Source organism: Lolium rigidum, chromosome 4 (genome assembly GCF_022539505.1).
Source record: "Lolium rigidum isolate FL_2022 chromosome 4, APGP_CSIRO_Lrig_0.1, whole genome shotgun sequence".
Lineage (NCBI taxonomy): Eukaryota > Viridiplantae > Streptophyta > Magnoliopsida > Poales > Poaceae > Lolium > Lolium rigidum.
In genome coordinates, this window is record NC_061511.1 from 197,643,054 (window position 1) to 197,665,211 (window position 22,158).

General features: G+C 45.5%; 1 protein-coding gene and 2 non-coding genes across 3 annotated transcripts; all 3 read right to left on the reverse strand.

Annotated features, from left to right (window-relative positions):
- Positions 1-1,653: 1,653 nt before the first annotated feature.
- TRNAR-ACG lies at positions 1,654-1,726 on the reverse strand. The gene has a single exon. It is a non-coding gene; the product is annotated as a tRNA-Arg (tRNA).
- Positions 1,727-3,912: 2,186 nt separating this feature from the next.
- TRNAR-ACG lies at positions 3,913-3,985 on the reverse strand. Its single transcript has one exon. It is a non-coding gene; the product is annotated as a tRNA-Arg (tRNA).
- Positions 3,986-4,642: 657 nt separating this feature from the next.
- On the reverse strand, positions 4,643-5,398 carry LOC124650504. Its single transcript, XM_047190016.1, has one exon. It carries the CDS (start codon positions 5,272-5,274, stop codon positions 4,924-4,926), a length of 351 nt encoding a protein of 116 aa, XP_047045972.1. The 5' UTR covers positions 5,275-5,398; the 3' UTR covers positions 4,643-4,923.
- Between the last annotated feature and the right edge of the window lie 16,760 nt (positions 5,399-22,158).

The window sequence follows — 22,158 nt, forward strand, 5'->3', positions numbered from 1 at the left end:
GCAACCTCGCCGCCTACCGCTCCATCTGCAAGGCATGGCACGCCGTCATCGACGGCCACCGCCTGCTGCGCAAGGACCTCCTGCCGCTCACCGTGGCCGGCATCTACGCCGTCTACGACAACGTTTCGGCCAAGCACTCCCCGCCGACCTTCTTCTCGCGCCCCTCCGCCGGGGCCAGGATCCAGGGGAACCTCCGCTACCTGGACAAAATCCGCCCGGGCATCGGCTGGTCGCGCATCGGGGTTCACTGCAACGGCCTCATCCTCCTCAGCGAGGGCGTCGTCAACCCGGCCACGCGGCAGTGGGCGATCCTGCCGCCGTACCCCGACCGGACGCGGGTCAAGGGCTTTGGCCAGTTCGCCTTCCTCGCCTTCGACCCCACGGTCTCGCCGGACTTTGAGGTCTTCTTCATGCACTGCGTCATCCACCGGTACGGCGGCGAGAACACCAACTTATACCCTGCGATCCCCGGCATGGAGTGGCCGCCGTCGCCCTTTGTCATGAGCGCCTTCTCGTCCAAGACGTGGCGGTGGGAGGAGAGGTCCTTCGCCAGGGAAGGGGCGGCCGTGCGGTCCGTCGCGGACGTGGAGCCATTTTTGCGAAACGTGTACGGCCATGAGTCCGTGTACTGGCGGGGACGGCTCTACGTGGATCAAAATTACTTTGTTATCAGGTCTGTCTTGTTCTCTCATAAATTGTTTTTCCTAGCAAGATCTTTCAAGACGAATAGGGTTTGCCATAATTTTGTAACAAATTTTTTATTTTTTTGCAGATTAAGCTTAGAGGATAATAAGTACCGGGTAATCCACCTCCCGCCGATCAATACAGCATACCCACAGATTGATCCATATCTCGGGAAGTCCGAGAAAGGAGTGTACTATGGGTTCGAGCATGATGGATGCGACCTTCAGATTTGGTTTCTCAATGAATCAACTCATGATCCCGAGTGGACATTGAAGCATGCGATCGATCTCCGGCCCGCGCTAGCAAGCTTTCCTTGGAAACATGGTGATGGATCTTGGTCCATACAACAAGATGTCAACCACAAAGCCCTAGAGAAAGAGGAACCGGAATGGGATTCAGACAACGAGGATGGCACTGTTGCTACTGCTGCTGCCACTGAAGTTACGGAAGGGTTCGATGACTATATTGACATACTTGGATTTCATCCTTACAAGGAGATTGTCTTTTTGTACACATGGTCGAAAAGAGTAATGGCCTATCATCTTAACAGCTCCAAGCTTGAGGAACTCGGCTGTTTGCCCTCGGGTGAGGATGATGAGATGCGGTCGTCTTGCGTATACACGCCTTGCTGGATGGAGAGCTGCTTGAGAACAAATGGCTTGGAAACAAATATCAACCACTAGCGTGTATTATTTCTAACAAGTTATCAGCCCGTTTATGGTGGACTCGCTTACATCTTTTGGCGTTTTAAAACTAGATGTGTTAAAGGATTATGAAAGAAGACTGGCTCTTTTGTTTTAACTAAAACAGCTCCTTTGAAAATAGCAGATTAAGTTTCATATAAAAGTGTTTGAACATGTAAAATTCGTGAGGTACAATTTTGAAAGATATATATACAGATGATAAATGTCCAAAATGCAAAAACAACACAAGAAAACGACTCTGCAAGTAAAACTGGCAACAAAAAAACGACTCCGCTGGGGATCGAACCCAGAATCTCTGGTTTCGTAGACCAGCGCCTTATCCATTGGGCCACGGAGTCCTAGATGGTAAAATTTAAAATTTACCATAAATGAGCAAATACACTTACATTTTAGCATCACTTTCACTACGGAAGGGATGCATTACAATACGAGTCGTCGATTTGCAGCGAGGCTTCTGCACCACGTGCTGCGATTATTTGGCAACCAGATCTGACACCCGAACGAAGAACCAACAGAGCTTCAAGTTTCTGGGGATTATAGTACTACCACCTAACCTCTTTCCTCTTGTCACAATCGATGGCATGGCTGCGGCAGGGCCACGTTAAGGTGGATTTAACCAAGCATTACCGAAATTGAATGTTTTACTGGCCCTGCCACGTTGGTTTGGACACAAGATTTTTTCGTTTCTCAAACAAGATATGTATCGGTGCGATAGAAGAAGGGCCACATAAGCAATGACGGATGCCACGCAAGACAAAGTCGCAACAAGCAGAAACCGGAGCGACGAAGCAATTCCACCTTTCGCCACGCCTCAACATCGTCATTCATTCTTCGAACTATGGCGTTCTTGATGGTTCGTTGTTGAAGACCACATTGTTCTATGAAGCCAAAGGACCCAGGATAGCAACACATAAGAGCTGCCCACACGTTACGTTCACCACCAACTTAGGGTGTCTAGGTGTGAATGGACTTAACCCAAACTCCTAGACCGATGTAGAGGGAGTGTAAGTAGTTTTCTAGATCTTGTGTATGGAAGAAGGTCACACATATCTCTCGGGAGAAGACACACAACAAGAGAGGAGATGATGCATGGACTCATTCACCTGAACATAGAGTGGGCAAGCATCCATCCGTGACACATCGTGTTCTTGATGGTTTGTTGTTGAAGACCACGTTGTTTCTATGACACCAAAGGACTCAGGCTACCAACACACAAGCTGTCCACATGTCACGTTCTCCCCCACTTAGGGATTGTGGGTGTGAATGACTCAAGCCCGGATCCTAAACCGATGTTGAGGAAGTGCAACTAGTTTTTCTAGACCCCATTTTTCGAAGGTCACCCATACCTCTTGATAGAAGACGCACAACGAGAGGATATGTTGCATGGACTCATCCACTTGAAAGTAGAGTGGAAAAGCATCAGGCCACCGCAGATCTATTGCGAGCTATGAGCCGCATGAAGAATTTGCATGGTGCGAGGGCACAAGAGCGCCATGAACACGACATGGACCGGGAAGAAAGCTTTGTAAGCTTAGTTGGCGGCAAGTTTTTTTTTTACTCGATATCTCTCTTTTACCGGAGGGGTCCAAAATATCTGGTTTCGTTAAATATCAGAATTCTCAGTGTTTTACCGTCAAGCTTATTCAAACAAATTTTGAATTTCAAAGTTTTTAAACTACAAAGTAAACAAAAGAGCTACATACCGTTCTTGCATCATAAAATTAATATTTTTAGCCGCTAAGATAGGTAATACTAAGAAAAAAATGTGAGTTTCTGAGTTTTTGATCTCGCAGCCCTGCCTATCGCCGAAAGAGGCTTACCATCCTGCCATGGCCTAACTCTGTTACTAATATAGCATATCGACCCTATTTAACCCTATTCTAAAACTTGAAATTCAAATTGTTTCGAACTTTTTTTGGCCGGTGCCACCTTTCTTGGAAGGGAACAAAATTTTCTGTTTCCGGTGGTACAACAATTTTTTTGGCCAAGAATGAAACCCCTAGTTCGTGGTGAACCGGCCACCACATTCCCACATATACCTGAAACTATCCACCGGATCCATGTCCAACTGCACTGTTGCAAGCCCGTTGGGTAGAACGAACTGTAAATGGCTTGTGGTAGCCAAACATTCATAACAACATTGTTTTTCACTACTTCTATTTCTATACTGTGAAGCAAAGTTCGCAAGCTATGGTGTTTTAAACTAATTCACAAGTAGAATACAAACTTTAAGATTCATGAAATCCCTTTTAGCTCTTGTACTTCACCTAAACAAGTCCTTGTGAAAGCACGAAAAAATATAGGAGTGAGTAAAATCTATTTCATTGAGAACAAATTTCGAGAACAAGTGAAATATCGCATTTTACACAGTGTTCACAAGTGTTGCCCTTTAAACAAGTTTACAAGAAGAAACTAAAATTTAAGTTTTGTGACTACCCCTTTAGCCCTTGTACTAAAATGTACAAGAGGAACAATTTGAAGAGGTAAGGAGTAGATGAAATGTCAAAATGGAGACGACCAAAAACCACTCCGCTGGGGATCGAACCCAGAATCTCTGGTTTCGTAGACCAGCGCCTTATCCATTGGGCCACAGAGTCTTGCTGGTTAACGATAAACAGTAACTTAAATGGACTGAGAATAGGGTGGTGAAACATTCTCATCGACCTCAAAACATCAGAGCGAACCAACAGAGTGTTTCAATTTTCTGAAGATTGGTACTGGCACCTAATGGCCTTTTCTCTTGGCACAATCGATAGCACCATGGCTGCGGCAAGGTGGATTTGACCAAGCATTACTGAAATCGAGCGTTTTTGTAACCAAGGCACGTTGCCCTGCACACAAGATAGCACCAGTTCCCAGACCGAAGGCGCTTCCACTAGATCATTTCTCCTCTTTTCTTTTCATAACATTATGTTCAGTTGGATATTCTGAGCCGACACGGTCGAGTGTAATCGGGGCTCTCTGCTCCCTTTCTCTTCTCTCGAGTCTCCTCCATGATCGTACCATGATTACCTCGTGCTTTAGCTCGACTCCATGAGTGGTTGATCAGCCCCACTTTGCGTTCAGCTCACTTATCTCCTTAGAAAAACATCGCCATCTTCTCCACCGTCGTCACATCTCTTTCCCTTCCCCACCGAATTAAATCCCCCTTGTCGACGACGACGAGTGCTGTGTACTGCAACTAAATGCGCTTGAGATTTAGTCTCATGAGAAGTTGTCTTGATTCAGAAGAGAAATCACGCAAGCTAAGCTACTAGTAGCAAACTCTGCTTAGTATGTATGATTGTCCACACGATTGACAGGTCGATCGGCATCCAGTTCGTACCCGTAATGATAATTCAGACAAGGAGAATCGAGAGGGAGCCGCACGGAATGCGACGCGTTCGTCACATTTGGACAGGAAATCTACACATGCTCTGTACAGGCACCGATTTTCCGGTGATGAGACGTCGACACCGACGTCGCAACTACCACCACCCCAAGAACAGCAGCGCGCTACAAGCGAACCAACGAAAAGAAGAAGAAAAAGTAGTAGTCATCTAGGCCTCTCAGGCGAATGGATCAGCTGGCCGGCGGCCAGGTTGTCGGCGGAGGAGGGCCGGCGGCCGTCGTCGAAGTTCTTGGCGTAGCTGTCGGCGTCGTAGCCGAATGTGATCATGGGCGCCGCCCTGGCCCTGGGGCTGCAGATGCAGCTCTTGCTCTCCCGCAGCAGCCGCATGAGCAGCCGCCTCCACGCCCGCCGGCGAACGTCGCGGCCGCCGTCGCGGGACAGGAGGTGGAAGCGCGCGGGGCTCCGGCGCGCGGCCGGAAGACACGCCGGGGAGGCCATGCAGCCGGAGAAGTAGGACGACTGGGACGGCGTGGACGGCTCGCTGTCCATGTCCATGTTGGCTGGGAAGAGCTGCAGAGCAGAGAGAGGCGCTGAAGCTGAGCCGCTGAGGCGAGTGTGTGTCTGAATGTGGGTGAAGGACTGACGGGTCGTAGTTATATACGCAGGCTTCAGAGAGATATGGATTAGGAGAGATATGCCGGGGCACCACTGATCTTTTTCTGAATATTCTGTTACTGTATTTAAGTTTTCATCAGCCTGGCAGCACGGCTTAGCTTGGAGTTGATAGAAATCCAATCAAAGCTGAGGTGATTTGGCGAAAAAAAAAAGATTTTTTTGAGTTTGGCTCGAATTCATGCGTCACTCAACTATTTTGACCAGAATGCAACTTTTTCGTAAATACCAATTGACTAATTCTAAAATTTGGCGAAATTCATTGAAAATTTTGAGATTGGGTCAAATTCATGTGTCGCCCAACTATCTGACCGGAATACATTTTCCGTAACCACTAAAATAACTATTTTTGAACTTTGGCCAAATTCATAGAAATTGAGAACCTCTTCAGTTTAGGAGAAACCCAGCCAAGTACTCATATAAGATTTCCTAAGAAAAAGTTATCAATGTTAGTTTTTTACTACCTGTTTTGGATTTAAAGGAGACCACTTGTTTACTTCCCTTCCTTGCTGGAAAGCTGGTCACCACATCATTAGCTGCAATCATGGAAAGATTATAAAACCTCAAATACACCATTAGTGAGAGGACCACCTCAACTGTACTAGCTTTGAGCTGCATACCCCGTACTACACATACTACAGCTAAAACACTTGACGTGCACCTGTAGCAAGTAGCCAAGTCCTACTACCAGCACCAACTATACCCACTAAAGTTTGTTCTTCATTACTCAAAATCAATTGGACCCAAGTACACAAACCCTATAATACCCAAGAGAGGAGAAAAAAAATTACAACTCATCTACAAATGGTGAAAGTAATTATCCACAAGGGATGTATCAGTGTTCATTCAGTCACACTATGAATGAAAAAAAAACCAGGTTCACCAATTTACCACACTAGCATCTGCTATAAACAAATCAGTCCAGGCTTGAGCTGTTTTGACACACGAGTCTACTTCACGTACTGACGGAAATAAATGGGCGATCGATGTCAGTGGCACGATATCGGATGGATCAACGGTGGTTGCACCCAACTGGAGAATGAGGATCGCACGGAATTTATGTTCTAGGGACGCAGCAGGTTGCTAAATATATGCATGACCTGTCAGGATGTTGAGTGTCGACACGTACGCCTTGTGCGCCCTAGCTCGGTGGCTGCAACTGGCCGTAAATCCCTAGTTACTTCGGTTTCCCGCAAATCTATCGGGTTCGAAGTGTAATGAGAGGTATTAGATTCTGTTTAAGTTAAAATCTTCCCTGATACTCTTCAAAATACTCCAGTCCACATGCGAAGTGGATTAACCGAACAAGGTTTTAATTATTTTTTAAACAACACACAAATCATATTTTACAAAAATAATTTATAGGCACGATTGATCACCCGCTCCTTTTTTTGGGGCTCTTTGCGCATGTTCCTGGCTGGAAGCATGGCCAAGGACTTTAGCTTAACAATTCATCTTAAGGGGGTGATACTAACTGATGGCAGTTACCATAATAACCAATGCACCACATGCTAACCCAAAAAACTATAGCTCGTGATGCATCAAAAGTTTATCATCAGAGAGGTTAGTATATATACCACATCCCAAAATATTACAGTCCAAGCATCAATTTTTTATCAGTTCCTAGCTAGTGGAATGCATATTAGAGAAGCTTCCAAAATGCATAGGACCGCAACCAATCACGACCAACATCAGACACAACTACAAAGCAGTACCACTAAGAGATTTGCTTGCGCAACCATGTTCAAAGCCAGGTCCTCCTCTCTACTCCTATCATCTCAGCATAGTTGCTAACATGCATGGACTTTGTGGTGCGTAAGGTAGTTGATAGCAACCACAAGTTTGCGGCGAGTGAAGAGAATCTTGTTAAGTACAAACGTTGGTTCAAAGATCATCTTCATCTGCTGATAGTTCGTTATGGACGTGTTCAATAAATCTTTGTGCTTTCGGGGAATGCTCAGATTGGGAAGACATGGTGTTAGTTGCGCTCACCAAATGGGAATGAACAAGTAAAACAATAAAGCCGTGATATGCAAGCTAACCATGAGGTATGCCTTCAACTTGTCCTTGTCCATCATCACGTCCATGCTCTCCTGGCAAAACGTGACTCCTTGGAATATTCCTAATCTTGCACACGAGCGTCCTACCTCTGTCTCTACTTCCTTAGGTGGTTGTTCACCCGTGTAGGGATAACTATAAGGCATGTGAAGTTAGGAAAGTCATTGCAGATACTCTGGAGGTGGTGTTTTTTGAAGGCTCGGGAACAGTCTACCCTGCTCCTGACTTGCTCACAAACCCTGTTAAGGTCGAACTCTAACAAACGGGCTTCCCACACCATAGGTGGTTTGGGGTGATACAAAGGTAGATCAGCCCTTGCGTTTTCAGGCACCATCCAAGACATAGAAGGCTTGCACATCAGATCGGGAGAATGCGGGATGACCTACACAAGACAAATGAATAATGGTATGCATGGCTGTCGGTTGCACATTTTGTAAAATCAACCACCATGAAATAACATTGCACAAGGGACAGAGGTTCTTACAGCTAGGAAAGTAGGATTTAGATCAGAGGCCGGTGAGCTGCACGGAGAAGCAGGCAGGGCAACTGTGATTGTGCTCGAAGGAGAAGAAGGAAGAACCACAGTGGCCGTGCTCGACGATGTAGATGTCATGGAGACCTACAAAAGATTAAACACCTCACACATGAAAAAGAGTTGCTTAGAACCTATGCCGGTCAATCACTACCAAATTCGTTCTATGACAAGCATGAAATAGGGTTTCATACAAATTAAATCTACCACATCTAGGGTTAGATCTACACACATGTAGCATTATTACAGATCTAATCTACCACGTCTAGGGTTAGTGCTTTCTAACAAACACTGGCAGATGATTCAATATAACAGAGGTCGGGGACGATGGAGAAGGCACGCCAACGACCACCACCGTCGAGCTCCTCGTCATAGCCGGTGAAGAAGCTCCTGCCATCGCCTTGGATCTTGAAAGAGGGAAGAGCTTGAATGGGGGGAAATGGTAGATTTGGAAAACTACGGTGAGAGTAGAGCTAAATATGGGGGCGAATTTAGGCGGACGGTGACCGTAATTCTCCTGCCGCATTTTCAGTGCACCACGAGAGGTTGCGCCATCTCCATCATTTGCGGCCTCACGAACGCGGCGTTACCGAAATAGCACCCGGCAAGGGTGTCTCGCCGTTCCCCCGGAGCCTGGCCCTAAGCTTTTTTGTGGGGTGCGCTGGCCACTAAGTGGACATGGGATGTACAACCAATCAGACCGTTTTTTTAATCCCCGTAGCCTTTTTCGAGCTGCCGCGGGCTACCAATGAAGACCAATGCATATACGTCCACTAGCAGATGAGAAGTTCAGTGTCATCAGAAACTAAATAGAGAGGTTTAACAGGTCTGCACCTTGGCCAAGGCCCAACAGCAAAGTATGGCGCCCATAGATTTGAATGACGTGTCACCGGGTTTGGTGATAGGCATGTAAGAGGTTGCTAATCGATTATTTCCTGAGTGCTTAGAGTGGCAACTCATGTTTTTTGAATATTCACTCGTTGATTTTGATGACGTGATAAACAAGAGTGCTATAACAAACACACGTTGTATGTATGTGTGCGATATCCGTACGTGCTCATGAAAATGGGCATTTTTAACTTGAGCTCAAATCACTAGTGCGGCGCACATTATACATTGGACCGATAGTGGTGCCGGTGACTTCAGCCCAGACTCTCACCGTACGTAGGACTTCATGGATTTCATAACAAACAAGGCAAAGGACTCATGCCGAGACAGAAGAATCATCAGCCATGGTAATTTTGATAATATGCAGAGATCCGGTCGGCATTTCTCAGCTGCAACACGAATTGACAGGGCAGCCATGGTAGACAGACCTTGTCTCATAGACAATCACATATTTCAGATGTGTCCCAGTCCCAAATAACATCTTGTGAACAATCATCATTTCCCTAGTTTGTTCTTATGACAGGCTCTGAGTTCGAAAGGCCGTTAACCAAACGTTGTCTAGTTTTTTTTGATAAATGAAATATATTAATATTAAAAGATATCAATTACACCCAGCCTCTGCAACAACGCAAATGACATTGCTTGTGATAAACGCAACAAACCTTGCCTAGCTAGTTGGCCTCAACGGTGGGGGCGATCTCTGCACTAATGTGTTCCTCAGAAAAACTCAGCATTGCTTGCGAGGAGCTTCATGGTGTTGCCTTTTAAATTCAAAGGCCAGGAGAATGGTCTGCATGTGCGGCAATTCAAGCGTTGCAGGATCAGTCCAGTAAACACATGGGGTATACACAATCTTCAATGCTTGTATGATGTCCTAATGTGGCTTTTCAAAAACATACATAACACTGTAACGTTAAGTACGTTTACAAGTTTTTTGCAATGTGTACAACAACTAACTAAAGGCTTTTTCGATGATAAATCCTCATTTTTTTGGCAGCAAGAACAATAGGAGATGCTAGAGAGATATTAGGTGGAACACCCCAGAGTACAAAGGTTCACACACCTAAATTCTGACTATAAGAGAGGAAACGATACGTAGATCATCTTGGAGTAATTTCTTTAAAAATGATTTAGCAATGATAAAAGTCTCAAAGAATGAAACCTCCCAGAAAGAACCGCTGGCTTGGCTTTGATATACTCCATTGCATAATACAAGATGTTATTACGACCATATATAGTAATAGCATTATATATTATGGGATAGAGGGAGTATAATCTAGTGAGAACTTTCTTGCAGCTAGTTATATTCAGTCTAGAGAAGAAGGTACTACTGAAGGACCATGAAAATTTATGCTCCGAAGTTTCTTTGCTACAATTGCCCATTGAGAATTTCAACACATGAGCAATGTTGTATTATATTCTTTTTACCATGTTCCATGTATTTATGTCTATGCGATCAAATCACCATAATGTGATGTGGAATCCGAATGGACCGTGGTCCATGGTTTTAGAAAGCTAGACAATTTCATCGTCCAACCAACCTTTTCCTAAGTTGAACAAGCACGAGATCCATATCCACAGACAAAGTATATGTCATTGTCGACTATTCATCATCTACATTTCCCTAGACTGGCAATTAATCATCTTATAAAAACATGAAGAAAGGTCTGGAACTAAAACTCTAACTCGCGAGCTAAACGAGTAGCTCGCAACTCGGCTTGGCTGGACTCGAACTTGGTGTAAAACGAGCCAAACCGATTTTCAATTTCAGTCGATAAACGAGTTCGATCTAAACAAGCCAAGTTTATAGAGTATTTGCTTAGCTTGTTTAACTCGGTAAAGATAGAGGCAACAACGCCCTTCCAGAGGAAATACCTCATCTAGCCCAAGTGAAGCACAATTTAGCCTGCGCTCCTCTATGAGGTTGCATAATGTCATTTATTGTGGTGATTATTACATCATATATGCCCAAGTAAAACAATTGTATAGATAAGTTATGATATTGCATGTTAACAGTTTTGCCGAGCAAACGAGCTGAAGGAGCAAAGGCGTGAGGTTCACGAGTCGGGCTGAGTGGACTGGTTAGTTGAAACAATCGAGCGGGAGCTAACTCCTTACTTGATCGAGATTTAACTAATGAGACTCGGCTAGGCTGTGACCTGGAGGAATGGTGGTGCGCTGCAAGAGCCTTGGTGGCGACAAGGGACATAAGGGGTTTTGATACGCTGGTACTCCTCACAGCTTGGTCGATTTGGAAGAAAAGGAATGCAAGAGCTTTCAACAACTTGGACCAATAGTGGAGCACTCATCAGCCAGTCGAGAGGATCAAGGAGGAATTCAAGCTCAATAGGCTTAGGGCTTTGGGTGGGTGTTTTGAAGGGTGCCGTCGCATCTGTTCGCAGATGGTGCTTGCTTTCTTGTAAACTGTTTGCTTTTTTTTTCTATGAAGATTTGGTACGCCTTTGGCGTACCTCGAAAAAATAGACTCGGCTAGGCTAGAATTTTAGGACTACATGAAGATTCGAGAATACACCCTAGAAGGTGTATCAATCATATATAAGAAAGGCCAAGACGGCTGGTACAACGCCACTCCACGGTACAACACCATGCCACGATACAATGCCAAGCGGCAAACAACGAACCCTTTACAAACCAGATGATAAACTGTTTGCCTTGCCCAACATTCTACCACGAATAGCGAGAAGGGGGAACATGGCTTCATGGCTGCCTCACAAACCAAGTAATACACACCATAGTATGGCCTTGACTCCAAGGCAACTCGGACCAACCTACTTCCCGTTATGAGCCTAGACGAATCGACAAGGAGGATGCAGGATCCAAACTGACTCGGGTGAAGACATCAATGCAGATATGTCACTATGTCATACATTTCACCCATGAAGCACAAGCCCAGAGCAGTAGCCAACACCTGTAACACCTCATTGCCCCAGTCTCCAATTGTCGCATCGACCCCTCCCCTGATGGCCAAGACGACGTCTTCATGAAGATGATGACATCGTGGTGCCGCCGCCTTGTCCGGTCGCCGGACCTAGGGTTGCATCTAATGGGAGGAAATTGAAGGCCATGAACACGCCTTCAAGAAGGAAATGACACCCTCAGGCATTGCCATGCTCAGCTTCGGCCTCCGCCAAGCAGGGCTTTCGCCCCGGCCAATCATTGTGACCATACTGCCGAAGCTGGACAGGGAGATGGATGTCTATGATGAAAACCACTGGCTTGGGCCACCACCACCGAGAGAGGAACACCGCCGTAGGAGAAGGGCACCGACCACCACCGACACCTCCATGTCCACCGAAGCCTAGACCATCGTCGCTAGCACCCCCACGGTGCCAACCAGCCGCCGTGACCAAGCGCTACCGGCCCCACCACTGCGCATGCCTGCCACTGGGTTAGATTTCCCTTATGGTTAGCTTTTCCTCCACTCCGGAGATGGCAAGCTCCACAACCACTTCACAACCTCCACGAAGGAGAAGCCCGGGCCTCTTAACAATTTTCCACGGAGAGATCACCAGAGCACCAACTGCCAAGACAACTAGGAGGTAACCCTTCCAAGAGTAACAATATCACGATCTCTCACTCAAACTAATCATAATGAAGAGCTCAACACTTATCAAAAAGCAAGAACACCAAGGATGCTCAAATCCTTCACACTGAAATCCTACCAAAGCAAGAAATTCTATGGATGAATTAAAGAGAAAGAACAAAGAAGAAAATGAGAAAATGAGTCCAAGATCTAGATCCCAAGAGCTCCACTCACTTAGAGGAGGAATTTATTGGTGGAGATTGTAGATCTAGATCAATCCCTCAAGAATATGTAAGAATCATGGGAAGGATGGAGATGAAGCAAGCTTTTTAGGTTCAACAATGGAGTAGGAGAGAGAGCAAGTGTAATGGTTGACCTTACCTCCTCAAGGAGGAAGAAAGGCTATTTATAGTCCAAGAGAGAAAACTAGCAATTTGGGTGGTTTCCTGCGATGCAAACCGGCAGTAAGTAAGCAGTGTCGGGCTGTACACCGGACGAACCGGCGCCAGTGCCGGCTTGCTGGGTTGTTCGCCAGACGAACTTAAGCTAGGGCCGACATGACGGGCTATGCACCGAAACAGCTCGCGGATACCCCTTCCGGCGGTCACAGGTAAGGGGCCCGGTGCCCGGCGCCGTGCCGGTCGGTCCGGCGTGGGAGCCGGTGATGCCGGTCTCCTAGTGCGAGTTTCGTTATAAACCTCTCGAACATAGTTTTCTCGAAAGAGCTTAACTTTGACAAAGTTTCTGAACTCCGATTAAGATGAAACCAATTTTGTTGGAAAGATAATGATACGTCCCAAACGTATCTATAATTTTTGATGCTCCATGCTTGTTTGTTAGAATTCTTATATGTTTTATGTGCACTTTTCCACACTTTTTAGTATTTTCTGGGACTAACCTATTAACGCAGTGCCAGTTCCTGTTTTCTGCTGTTTTTGTGTTTCAGAAAAGTTGAACATGAAAGTTTCTCGGAATTAGAAGAAACAAAAGCCCAGAGTCTTATTTTTCCGGGACAAAGACGGAGCCAGAAGGACACGCGCATGAGATCTGCCACGTGGCAGTACATAGGGAAGGCGCGGCCCCACCCTTGGCCGCGCCTGGCCCATGTACTGGCGCCTCGTCGCCTCGTTTGCTCCGCCCTTCCGCCTATTTATTCCTTGTATCGGGAAAACCCCAGGGACCGGAGCCTCCATCCACGAAAAGTTCCGACGCAGCCGTCAACCAAAACCATAGTTCGGGAGGGTTCTGCGGTCCATCCCGGCACCCTGCCGGAGAGGGAAATCACTGCCGGAGGCCTCTACATCGCCATGTTTTCATCCGAGGTGATGCGTGAGTAGTCCTCGACGGGACCATGGGTCCATAGCAGTAGCTAGGTGGCTGTCCTCTCCTTGTTGTGCTTCATGTATAGATATTGTGAGCTGCCTAACATGATCAAGATCATCTATTTGTAATTCCTACATGTTGGTTTGACGTGGATCCGATTTATAGAGAGATTGCTTTGGTTGAGATTATGTATTATGTTATTATGATCTTGCATGCTCTCCGTTTCTAGTAGATGCTCTGGCCAAGTAGATGCTAGCGACTCCAAGAGGGAGTATTTATGCTCGATAGTGGGTTCATGCCTCTATTTAACCATGGGAAGTGACCTTGTTCTCTACGAGTGTAGATGTGTTGTTGCTACTAGGGAGAAAACAGCGGTGTTCTATTCAAGGGTAGTTTCATCGTTTACTTTACACACATTGCTTAAAGCGATAGTCCGTTGCTTGCAACTTAATACTTGGAGGGTGTCGCGGATGCAATCCTGAAGGTGGATTATTAGTCATAGATGCAGTTGGATTACGGTCTATGTATATTGTTGTAATGCCCGCATAATTTCATAGCATGTATTCTGCACCAACCATTAGCGTAGAATCTTTGCTTGTCAATTTCCCATCTGTAATTTGTTTACCCAGCATATTTATTTATTAGGGAGGCGCCTCTAGTGAACTGTGGACCCCGGTCCTTTTTCTTTTATTTGAATCTTCTACATCATTTTTCTGTTCTGTTCTCTGCAAACAATTCTTCTTCCACACGGTTCGTTTAATCCTTTGTTTTCAGCAAAACCAGTGAGCTTGACAACCTCGCTGAAAGTTGGAGACAAAGTACTTGGTTGTTTGTGTGCAGGTCTCCACGTTGCTGCTGACACCGGCAGTGCGCCCTGCCACGAGTTGGTTCGCAACACCTCGGGAGAGAACGTTTTTCTCCTACTGGTCGATAAACCTTGGTTTCTTACTGAGGGAAAACTTCCTGTTGTGCTCATCATACCTTCCTCTTTGGGTTCCACTTAACGTTGCGCATAAATTCTCCTTCATCAACTCCGCGCTCAGCAGATAACAATGAATAGAACCCCAACAAAAACATTTGTTATATTAAGACTCACCACAGAAAGATTTTACATGATTGTTGAGAGGAAGCCTCCCGATGTTAGGAAACAATAAAGACGTCAAAGCTCGAAAACGCAATAGAAGATGTATACGGATTCCATTTTTGATGAACTTGGGCTTATTGAAAAGCTGACAACAAGATCAAGAACCTCACACAGAGAAACACCAAGAAGCGACAAGAATAGGGATGCAAAGTAATTAAAGGATTGAACACTCTAAGACGATGTGATCAAGTTACCCGACCTAAACCCCTCTTGATAGTGGGGATATCTATCCTATAATCCGGACTCCCAACAATCACCTTGAGACCGGTAAAAGGAAAACCTAGCAAGGTCATATATTTTCCTTGCGCACCCCGTTTGATATTGATGAAAATGTTTCAAGCTCCATTCAAGCCGGAATGACTCACTTGATCATTGTTGCTTCGTGAAGACTCATGATTGCTCCCCAATACACCACTATGGGAAAGCTTCCTTGAAGCACATCTTCACAAGTCCATTATCATCGAATGGACGATAAGCTTCAAGCATAAGTTCTCGATATACCTAATCCACATAGACAACAGAACACATATATGATGGGCTAGTTCACAAAGCATAATTTACATGGTTTACCCAACCACAAGATCATATGATCCAAAGTGGTACAATCCTTATGCTTCATGTGTTGACTAACTTGAATTCAATCTTCATTCTTAGTCTTGGTCAATCTTGTATCTCCTCATGCTCTATCATAGCATCTTGAGGTACATAGAGAACTGATTGCATGCTCTAAATCTTAGTCAACCATAGCTCAAGTCATTAGACTATGATGACAGTGGCTTAGAGAAATATCTTGAATTCTTCTCTTTTAAACTCTCAAGATCTTGATCATGATGCCAATACTCAAGGTATATCATTATCTTTATGATATCCACACTTGAATCTAACGCATGGACTACAAAAAATACCTATGGAATATTCCTTCATATAGAGACAATGAAAATATTAGTCCATAAGGATTGTCGCCAACAAAAACACTTAGGGGAAATGTACCCTTACACCGGGGCGAAGGTGGAGAAGGCCCGAGGGCAGGAGCAGAGGATCCCGGGCACCATGCCAGGGCGTGGCGGCGCAGTGAACGGAACTTGCCACACCTGAACCATGCTTGTCCATGGGCGAGCCGAGGAGGCGTTTTTGTTGTAGCTGCCATGGTTGCTTTAGCGCTTCCTCTTCTGGTTCCCCTAGTTGGGAGAAGGGGAACCCGGCGAGCCGAAGGAGCCCCGGCCGCCGTCGGTGCCGGACGTAGCGGGCGTACGGTTGTAGGTGAGCAGGGCGGATGTAGAGCTCGAACTGATCGACTTGCCATGCATCTCCTCGTCCATGTAGAGATTGTCGACGATGACAACGAAGGGGAGCGTGGTGGCTTCGTCTTGGATTAGTTTGTCAGTCGTCTCATGACGCTGGTGAAGACCATGAACACGCTGGAGAAGGAGGGCAGGAGTTTCGAGCGGGTACCCAATGTCGCACAGCTCGTCGGAGATGGCATTGAGGCGGGCGAGGTAGACACCGAGGGGTTGTTCAAGATGCTTGGTTTGGTGGAACTCGTCCGTGAGCATCATGACGCATGCCATCCCATTGTTGCGGAAGATGGACTCCAGTGTGAGCTAGATGGTGCGGGCAGAGGCGGACGGCGAAGAGACGGCGACGCGAAGCTCTGGCAAGATGAGGTCGTACAGTCATGACTTGACGATGACGTCTAGGGCGCACCACTCCGGATCAGCACAGCGGGCGACGTTGGTGGTGACGTGGTCGAGCACGTGGTAGATCGCCAACTTCATCTTGCAGATCACGTAGGAGCCATGCTGGAGATCAAGGACATCCTCAATCCGGATCCGGAGAGAGATAGTGGAGAGGGTGAATAGGAGGGAACTGGTGCGTGACTTGCACAAGGTATATATAAGCAACGACTAATTCTAGTCTACGTGCTAAGCTGAACATAGTCTACCATCAGCAATCGTCTTGAGGATCTCCACCTCGGAGAAAAGCAGGCCCAGAGTCGAGGTCTTCAACAGTTGGGTCGAAAACCACAAGTTGAAATCAAGGGGCCGCGTCGCGGGGGTCCTCCTCCCCAGCGCTCGCGCGCCACCCATCGTACCGATCGCTGAAGGATCGCCGACCTGGGCTTGATCGATGGTGGCCCATTTGTGCGTCCCGGCCTTCGCGTGTTGGTTCTTTTGTTGGCTTCTCAACTTCGTCCAGATTGCTTGTACTAGAATCGGGCCAAGCGGCTATTTAAGGTGGTGAAACTCATCTTCCGGCGGCGATGTGGGACTAAAAATTGAACAGGTACTTTTCGTTGTGCCACCCGCCGGCCGACGCTGCTCTTGCATGCGGTCAGGCTTTGTTCCTGACGCGTTGTGTCGTATACTAGTGTGAATACGCGGCTTCGTTTGCATGCGGTTGGTGCGAGCCGCTGCTCTTGCATGTATGCTGGTCTGCTCGCTTGAGTGTGTGAGACGATGCTTTTTTAATGATAGAAAAGTACGGTCCTCCATTGAACCAGCTACTAGTGGTGAACAGAGCATAATACACAACATGGTCTGTACTTTTTTCGTATAGCTAACTCACGGCTGTGCACACTAGTATTAGAAGGATGATAAATACATGGACACACATGCATGTACGTGGACGTGCACATATGCATGAGAATGATACCCAAAAGTCTCTATCTTCTAGGCGAAGCATCCATCATTTGCACAAAAAACGGAAATTAAAGCATCAAAAACATGATTTATTCGAACATTGAAGTAAATAGTTATACAGTCAGAAAAAATATTTATACACTGCGGAACAAAGAAATTATTACTGATATTAACTTCCTAATTACATTAACAAATAATTATAGTAAGCAGAACACAATTTTCTAAAATAAATGAACAAATAATTATATAGTGGGAAACAAATATTTCTGCAGCGGGGAACAAATCGTTCCGAACGAAGGAACAAATATCTACACACTAGGGAACAACAGAGAACATCACAGGGAACAAGGAAAATACACCCGGAAACAAATGACTTTATAGAACTAATTTTCTGGAACAAAAGGAACAAATATTTCGAGACAAAAGAACAACTCATATAAAGTAGGGAACAAACTAGAACATAATAGGGAACAAGAAGCACACAACCAGGAACAATATCCTAGACGGCAGGGAACAACAACCTACACGGTGGGGAACAACAACCTACACGGATGGGAACAAGAGCCTAGACACAGGGGAACAACATCCTAGATGGTGGGGAACAACAGTCTATACGGAGGGGAACAACACCCTGAACGGGAGGGAACAACAACCTGGGCAGAGAGGAACAACAACTTGGGCATAAGGGAATAATGCCCTAAATGGTGGGAACAACAACGAGGAACAACATCATAGATGGTAGGGAACAACAACGAGGAACAACATCATAGATGGTAGGGAACAAACAGCGAGGAACAACATCATAGATGGTAGGGAACAACATCCTACACGAAGGGGAACAACAGAGTAGACGGTGAGGAACAACCTCATAGGTTGAGAGGAACATGACCTTTTATAACGAGGGACAACAAACTTATACAATTTATATTTGTGAACAAAACTTAAATCATATTGGATACTAATTTATGAAAGAACATGTTCTTGAAAAAAGGTAAAGAAATGAAAGAAAAGTACACATGAAAGGAAGAAGAAAAGAAATAGAAGAAGAAAGAATAAAAGAAGAAGGAGAAGAAGAAAATGGAAAAATAAGGAAGCAGAAAAGGAAAAAAAAATAAAAGAAAAAACAAGAACGTACTTGGCTGCTTGTAGTTGGAAATGTTAAAAGAAATCTGAAAAGAAAAATAAAAAACACAAACAGGAAACAGCAGCTTCTTTAGAATGAAATACGTTACTTCTAACTTACACAATAACGTGTAGAAGGCAACTGGTTCCGTTCGAGTCTACTATTTCGCATTACGCGAGTTCGAATCCCCAATACGACTTCTGTTTTTTCCTTTTCTCGCTACAGCAGGCAAGCGGACCCTTGACGAGCTACATGGGCCGAGCCCAGAGTCGAAACCGTTCAGCGAACTGGTGATCGGTAGCGCGCGCGCGCTACCGAGTCGTTTCCCGTCGCGGGCACACCAAGAACAGTAGAAAAGTGGTGAGCCTTTTCCTCATGAGAAGTGGCCCAACCGTCATTTCGCCTCAGGCGCTAAATAGTGTTCTTGCGCCTGCGTGAATTAACACACAAGTGGAAGAATTTGGTGTTGACATCACCCTCGCGCAAGAAATTGATCCTTGAATCCTTGATGCTTGGCGCTTGCGTTGCGAGTGCGCTCGAGGACAACCAGGCCAATGCCCCCCGCTTCAGGACAGCAGGCAGTTGTTTCTCTTCCAGCCAGCGCTAGCGTGCGCGAATACTGAGCCACAAGCCGAAGGATAACCTCCAGTCCTACGGACGAAGCTGTGGGCACCGTCTAAGACCAGGACTGTGCCCACACACGAATTGGATTTTGCGTATTACAACTGCGTGTATGCATGGTTCTGCGAATATGTGAAGACCCAATCAGCATCGCTCTGCTACAACGGGGCAATCATGCAAGAAGTGTGCGTCGGTGGCGATCTCACATTCCAGATGCGTCCCGAGCCTAAATAAAATCTTCCAAACAACCACCAATGGTATAGATTTTTGCTACGACATATCTCAATCTGAGTGTAAGTTCGAATTGCTGATATCTACACCTTGGTCTAGTTAGTTAGCCTCATCGGCGGGAGCTCTCTCTACTCACTCCCGCACTATTGGATTCCTTGAGAAACTCAACATTGTTTGTGAGCAACCTCGTGGTGTTTCCTTTTAACCTGCAAGGCCGCATGTGCAGCACTCAAGCATTGCAGGACCTGGTCTAGTATAAATGTGGAGTACAAACCATTTAATAACGAATATAATGTCATAACTTATGGCTTATCAGAAACATGTATCACTGGGTACTTTCACATGCTCTTCTAATGCATCACGTCGTGCTAAGGTTTTTTTCCACTATGGGTCCCTCATTTTCAGTTTGAAGATTGGATTTTCAAGTTATATATGAAGTCACTTGGAAACTCAAGAAGACCAAACTTGACATATTTTTCTGTTGATCTTAAGTAATAGAGTATTGCTTACTAAGGATAATTTGGCAAAGAGAAAATGGACTGGATGTCAAAAATGTTGTTTTTGTAATAATGATGAAACTGTTGATCATCTATTTCTTCATTGTCCTTTTGCGAAGATTGTTTGGAGAATGATATTTTTTACATATAATATTCCACCTCCTTCCAATATAACTAATATGTTTGGTAATTGGCTAAATGGAGTGAATAAGAAGGATAAAACATATATTCGAATTGGTGTTTCGGCAATTTGTTGGTCGATTTGGACTAGCCGGAATGATATCATCTTTAATAAACAAAAGGGTACAAAATTTTTGCAGGTTATTGCGGCGCATTGGATACAACTATGGGCATATTTGTTCCCGGTGGACCAGCGGGATACCATGGTTTCTGGATGCAACCGGCTCCTGGAGGTCACTCCGGATTGCTATTTCCGAGCTACTGGATGGCGGCACATTAGCAGAATTCTAGATGGATAGTTTTTGCATACTTTCCATCTACATATGTTTTGTTTTGATATCTTTAGTTCTATTCGGCTACCAGTCTATCTTTATGTAATAAGTACTTGACATCGACGTTTTATTTAATAAATGGCTGTGTGCATCGATTGATGCAGAGGCCGGGGCTATGCTCCCATATCTAAAAAAAAATTCTGTTGATCAGAGACGAAGCTGCTGGCCTTGCTAACACCGACTTTCTTTTTCTTTCAAAAAAGAGGCTGAACCCTCTAGCATGTGCATTAGAATGATGCACACAACATTTGTATTATTATATTTAACAAACCTGATAAAATGTACTATACAATAATACAATTGAGTGCACTTGCACTGACTTCTTGGCTTCGCCACAGTGAGTGCACTAGCAATGAAATGGACTGGAGGCATCCAGTTTCAGAGAAACTACTTTATTCTGATGTACATCACTGTATTATGTCACGCGTATAACTGCCTACTTTTTTATGACGAAAATGACACGTCTCTATTCTGAACGTTTAACACTTTCTAAACTATAACTAGCAGAAATTAACAATATTAAGTTGAAGGCGCTGCTCCAATGTTATCATCCAGACAAGTTGATGGGTTCCTGATCAAAATGATATTCCTCATTCCTCACAATTTCAGGGTGGTTGCCAACTCCAAGAGAGCTTTTGACTTTTCTTTTTTTGCAAGAAAAGGGGATGATATTAGATCGCCGATCTTACAGATAGGTCCAGAACAAATGTAAAAAAGAAACCGACAAGAGAGCTTTTAACTTGATGTATAATCCGCAGCTTCTCCTCTTGTTTCAACATGATCGGAATAGGTTCCGGGTCATACCCAGTTTGCAACTTATTCTTTTGTTGTTCAACTTGAACTTCGCTCAGCAGCTCATGGTCTTCCATGACAAGTCAATTCTTAGAAGAACATCATCGTCCCGAGGATGCTACTTGACATTCCCATCTTGCTGACAAAAACAGACAAACTGAAATGAAAACTAAGTCCAGAATTTATTGTGTACAATGTAAGAACCATGCAGTAAGGGTGTGTTTGGTAGCTTGGGTCAACCCAGATTTTCTATCGCTATTCATACATGGTGACCCTAACCTCGTTGGGCTGAGATCTTGCTATGTGTTTGGAAGCCTGTATCTGTTGAGATGTGTTGAGCTTAAATGTTGTTTGCTAGGTTGTGTCTGGTTAGACATGATGAGCTGAGATGTTTCTATAGAATTCTCTAAACCAGACATTAAAATTGCAAACAAGTCCAACTTTTCGTCACAGCGAACCTTGAATAGAATATGAAAAGATATTCAGTCCTAGTTGTGCGCGCGTGCATCTCGAGCCGGTGAGAGGAACACGCAAAGGGATTGAGGTTGGACGCCGGTGAGAGGAGAACGTTGAGAGGGAGGGAGGAGCATGGGGCGGCATGCTTCTGCTGCCAGCGGGGCGGAGCGGCCTGCTTCATGGCCACAATTTGTACGGGAGCGTGGTCCTCGACCTGCTGCCGGCGGGGCGGCCTGCTTCATGGCCGCGATTTGGACGGGGCATGGTCCCCTGCCTGCCGCCGGCGGGGCGGGCGACCGAGCTCCTGCTAGAGGTAGGCCTGATGAGAGAGAGGAACATGGGAGCGACAGTTGGTCTCAACAATGGGAAGAGGGAAGTGTCGGGAGGAGCCCGCGGGAGGCTGGGCA

Coding starts and splice junctions, on each gene's coding strand:
- LOC124650504 (XM_047190016.1), bottom strand. CDS start 5,274: ATGGACATGGACAGCGAGCCGTCCACGCCGTCCCAGTCGTCCTACTTC.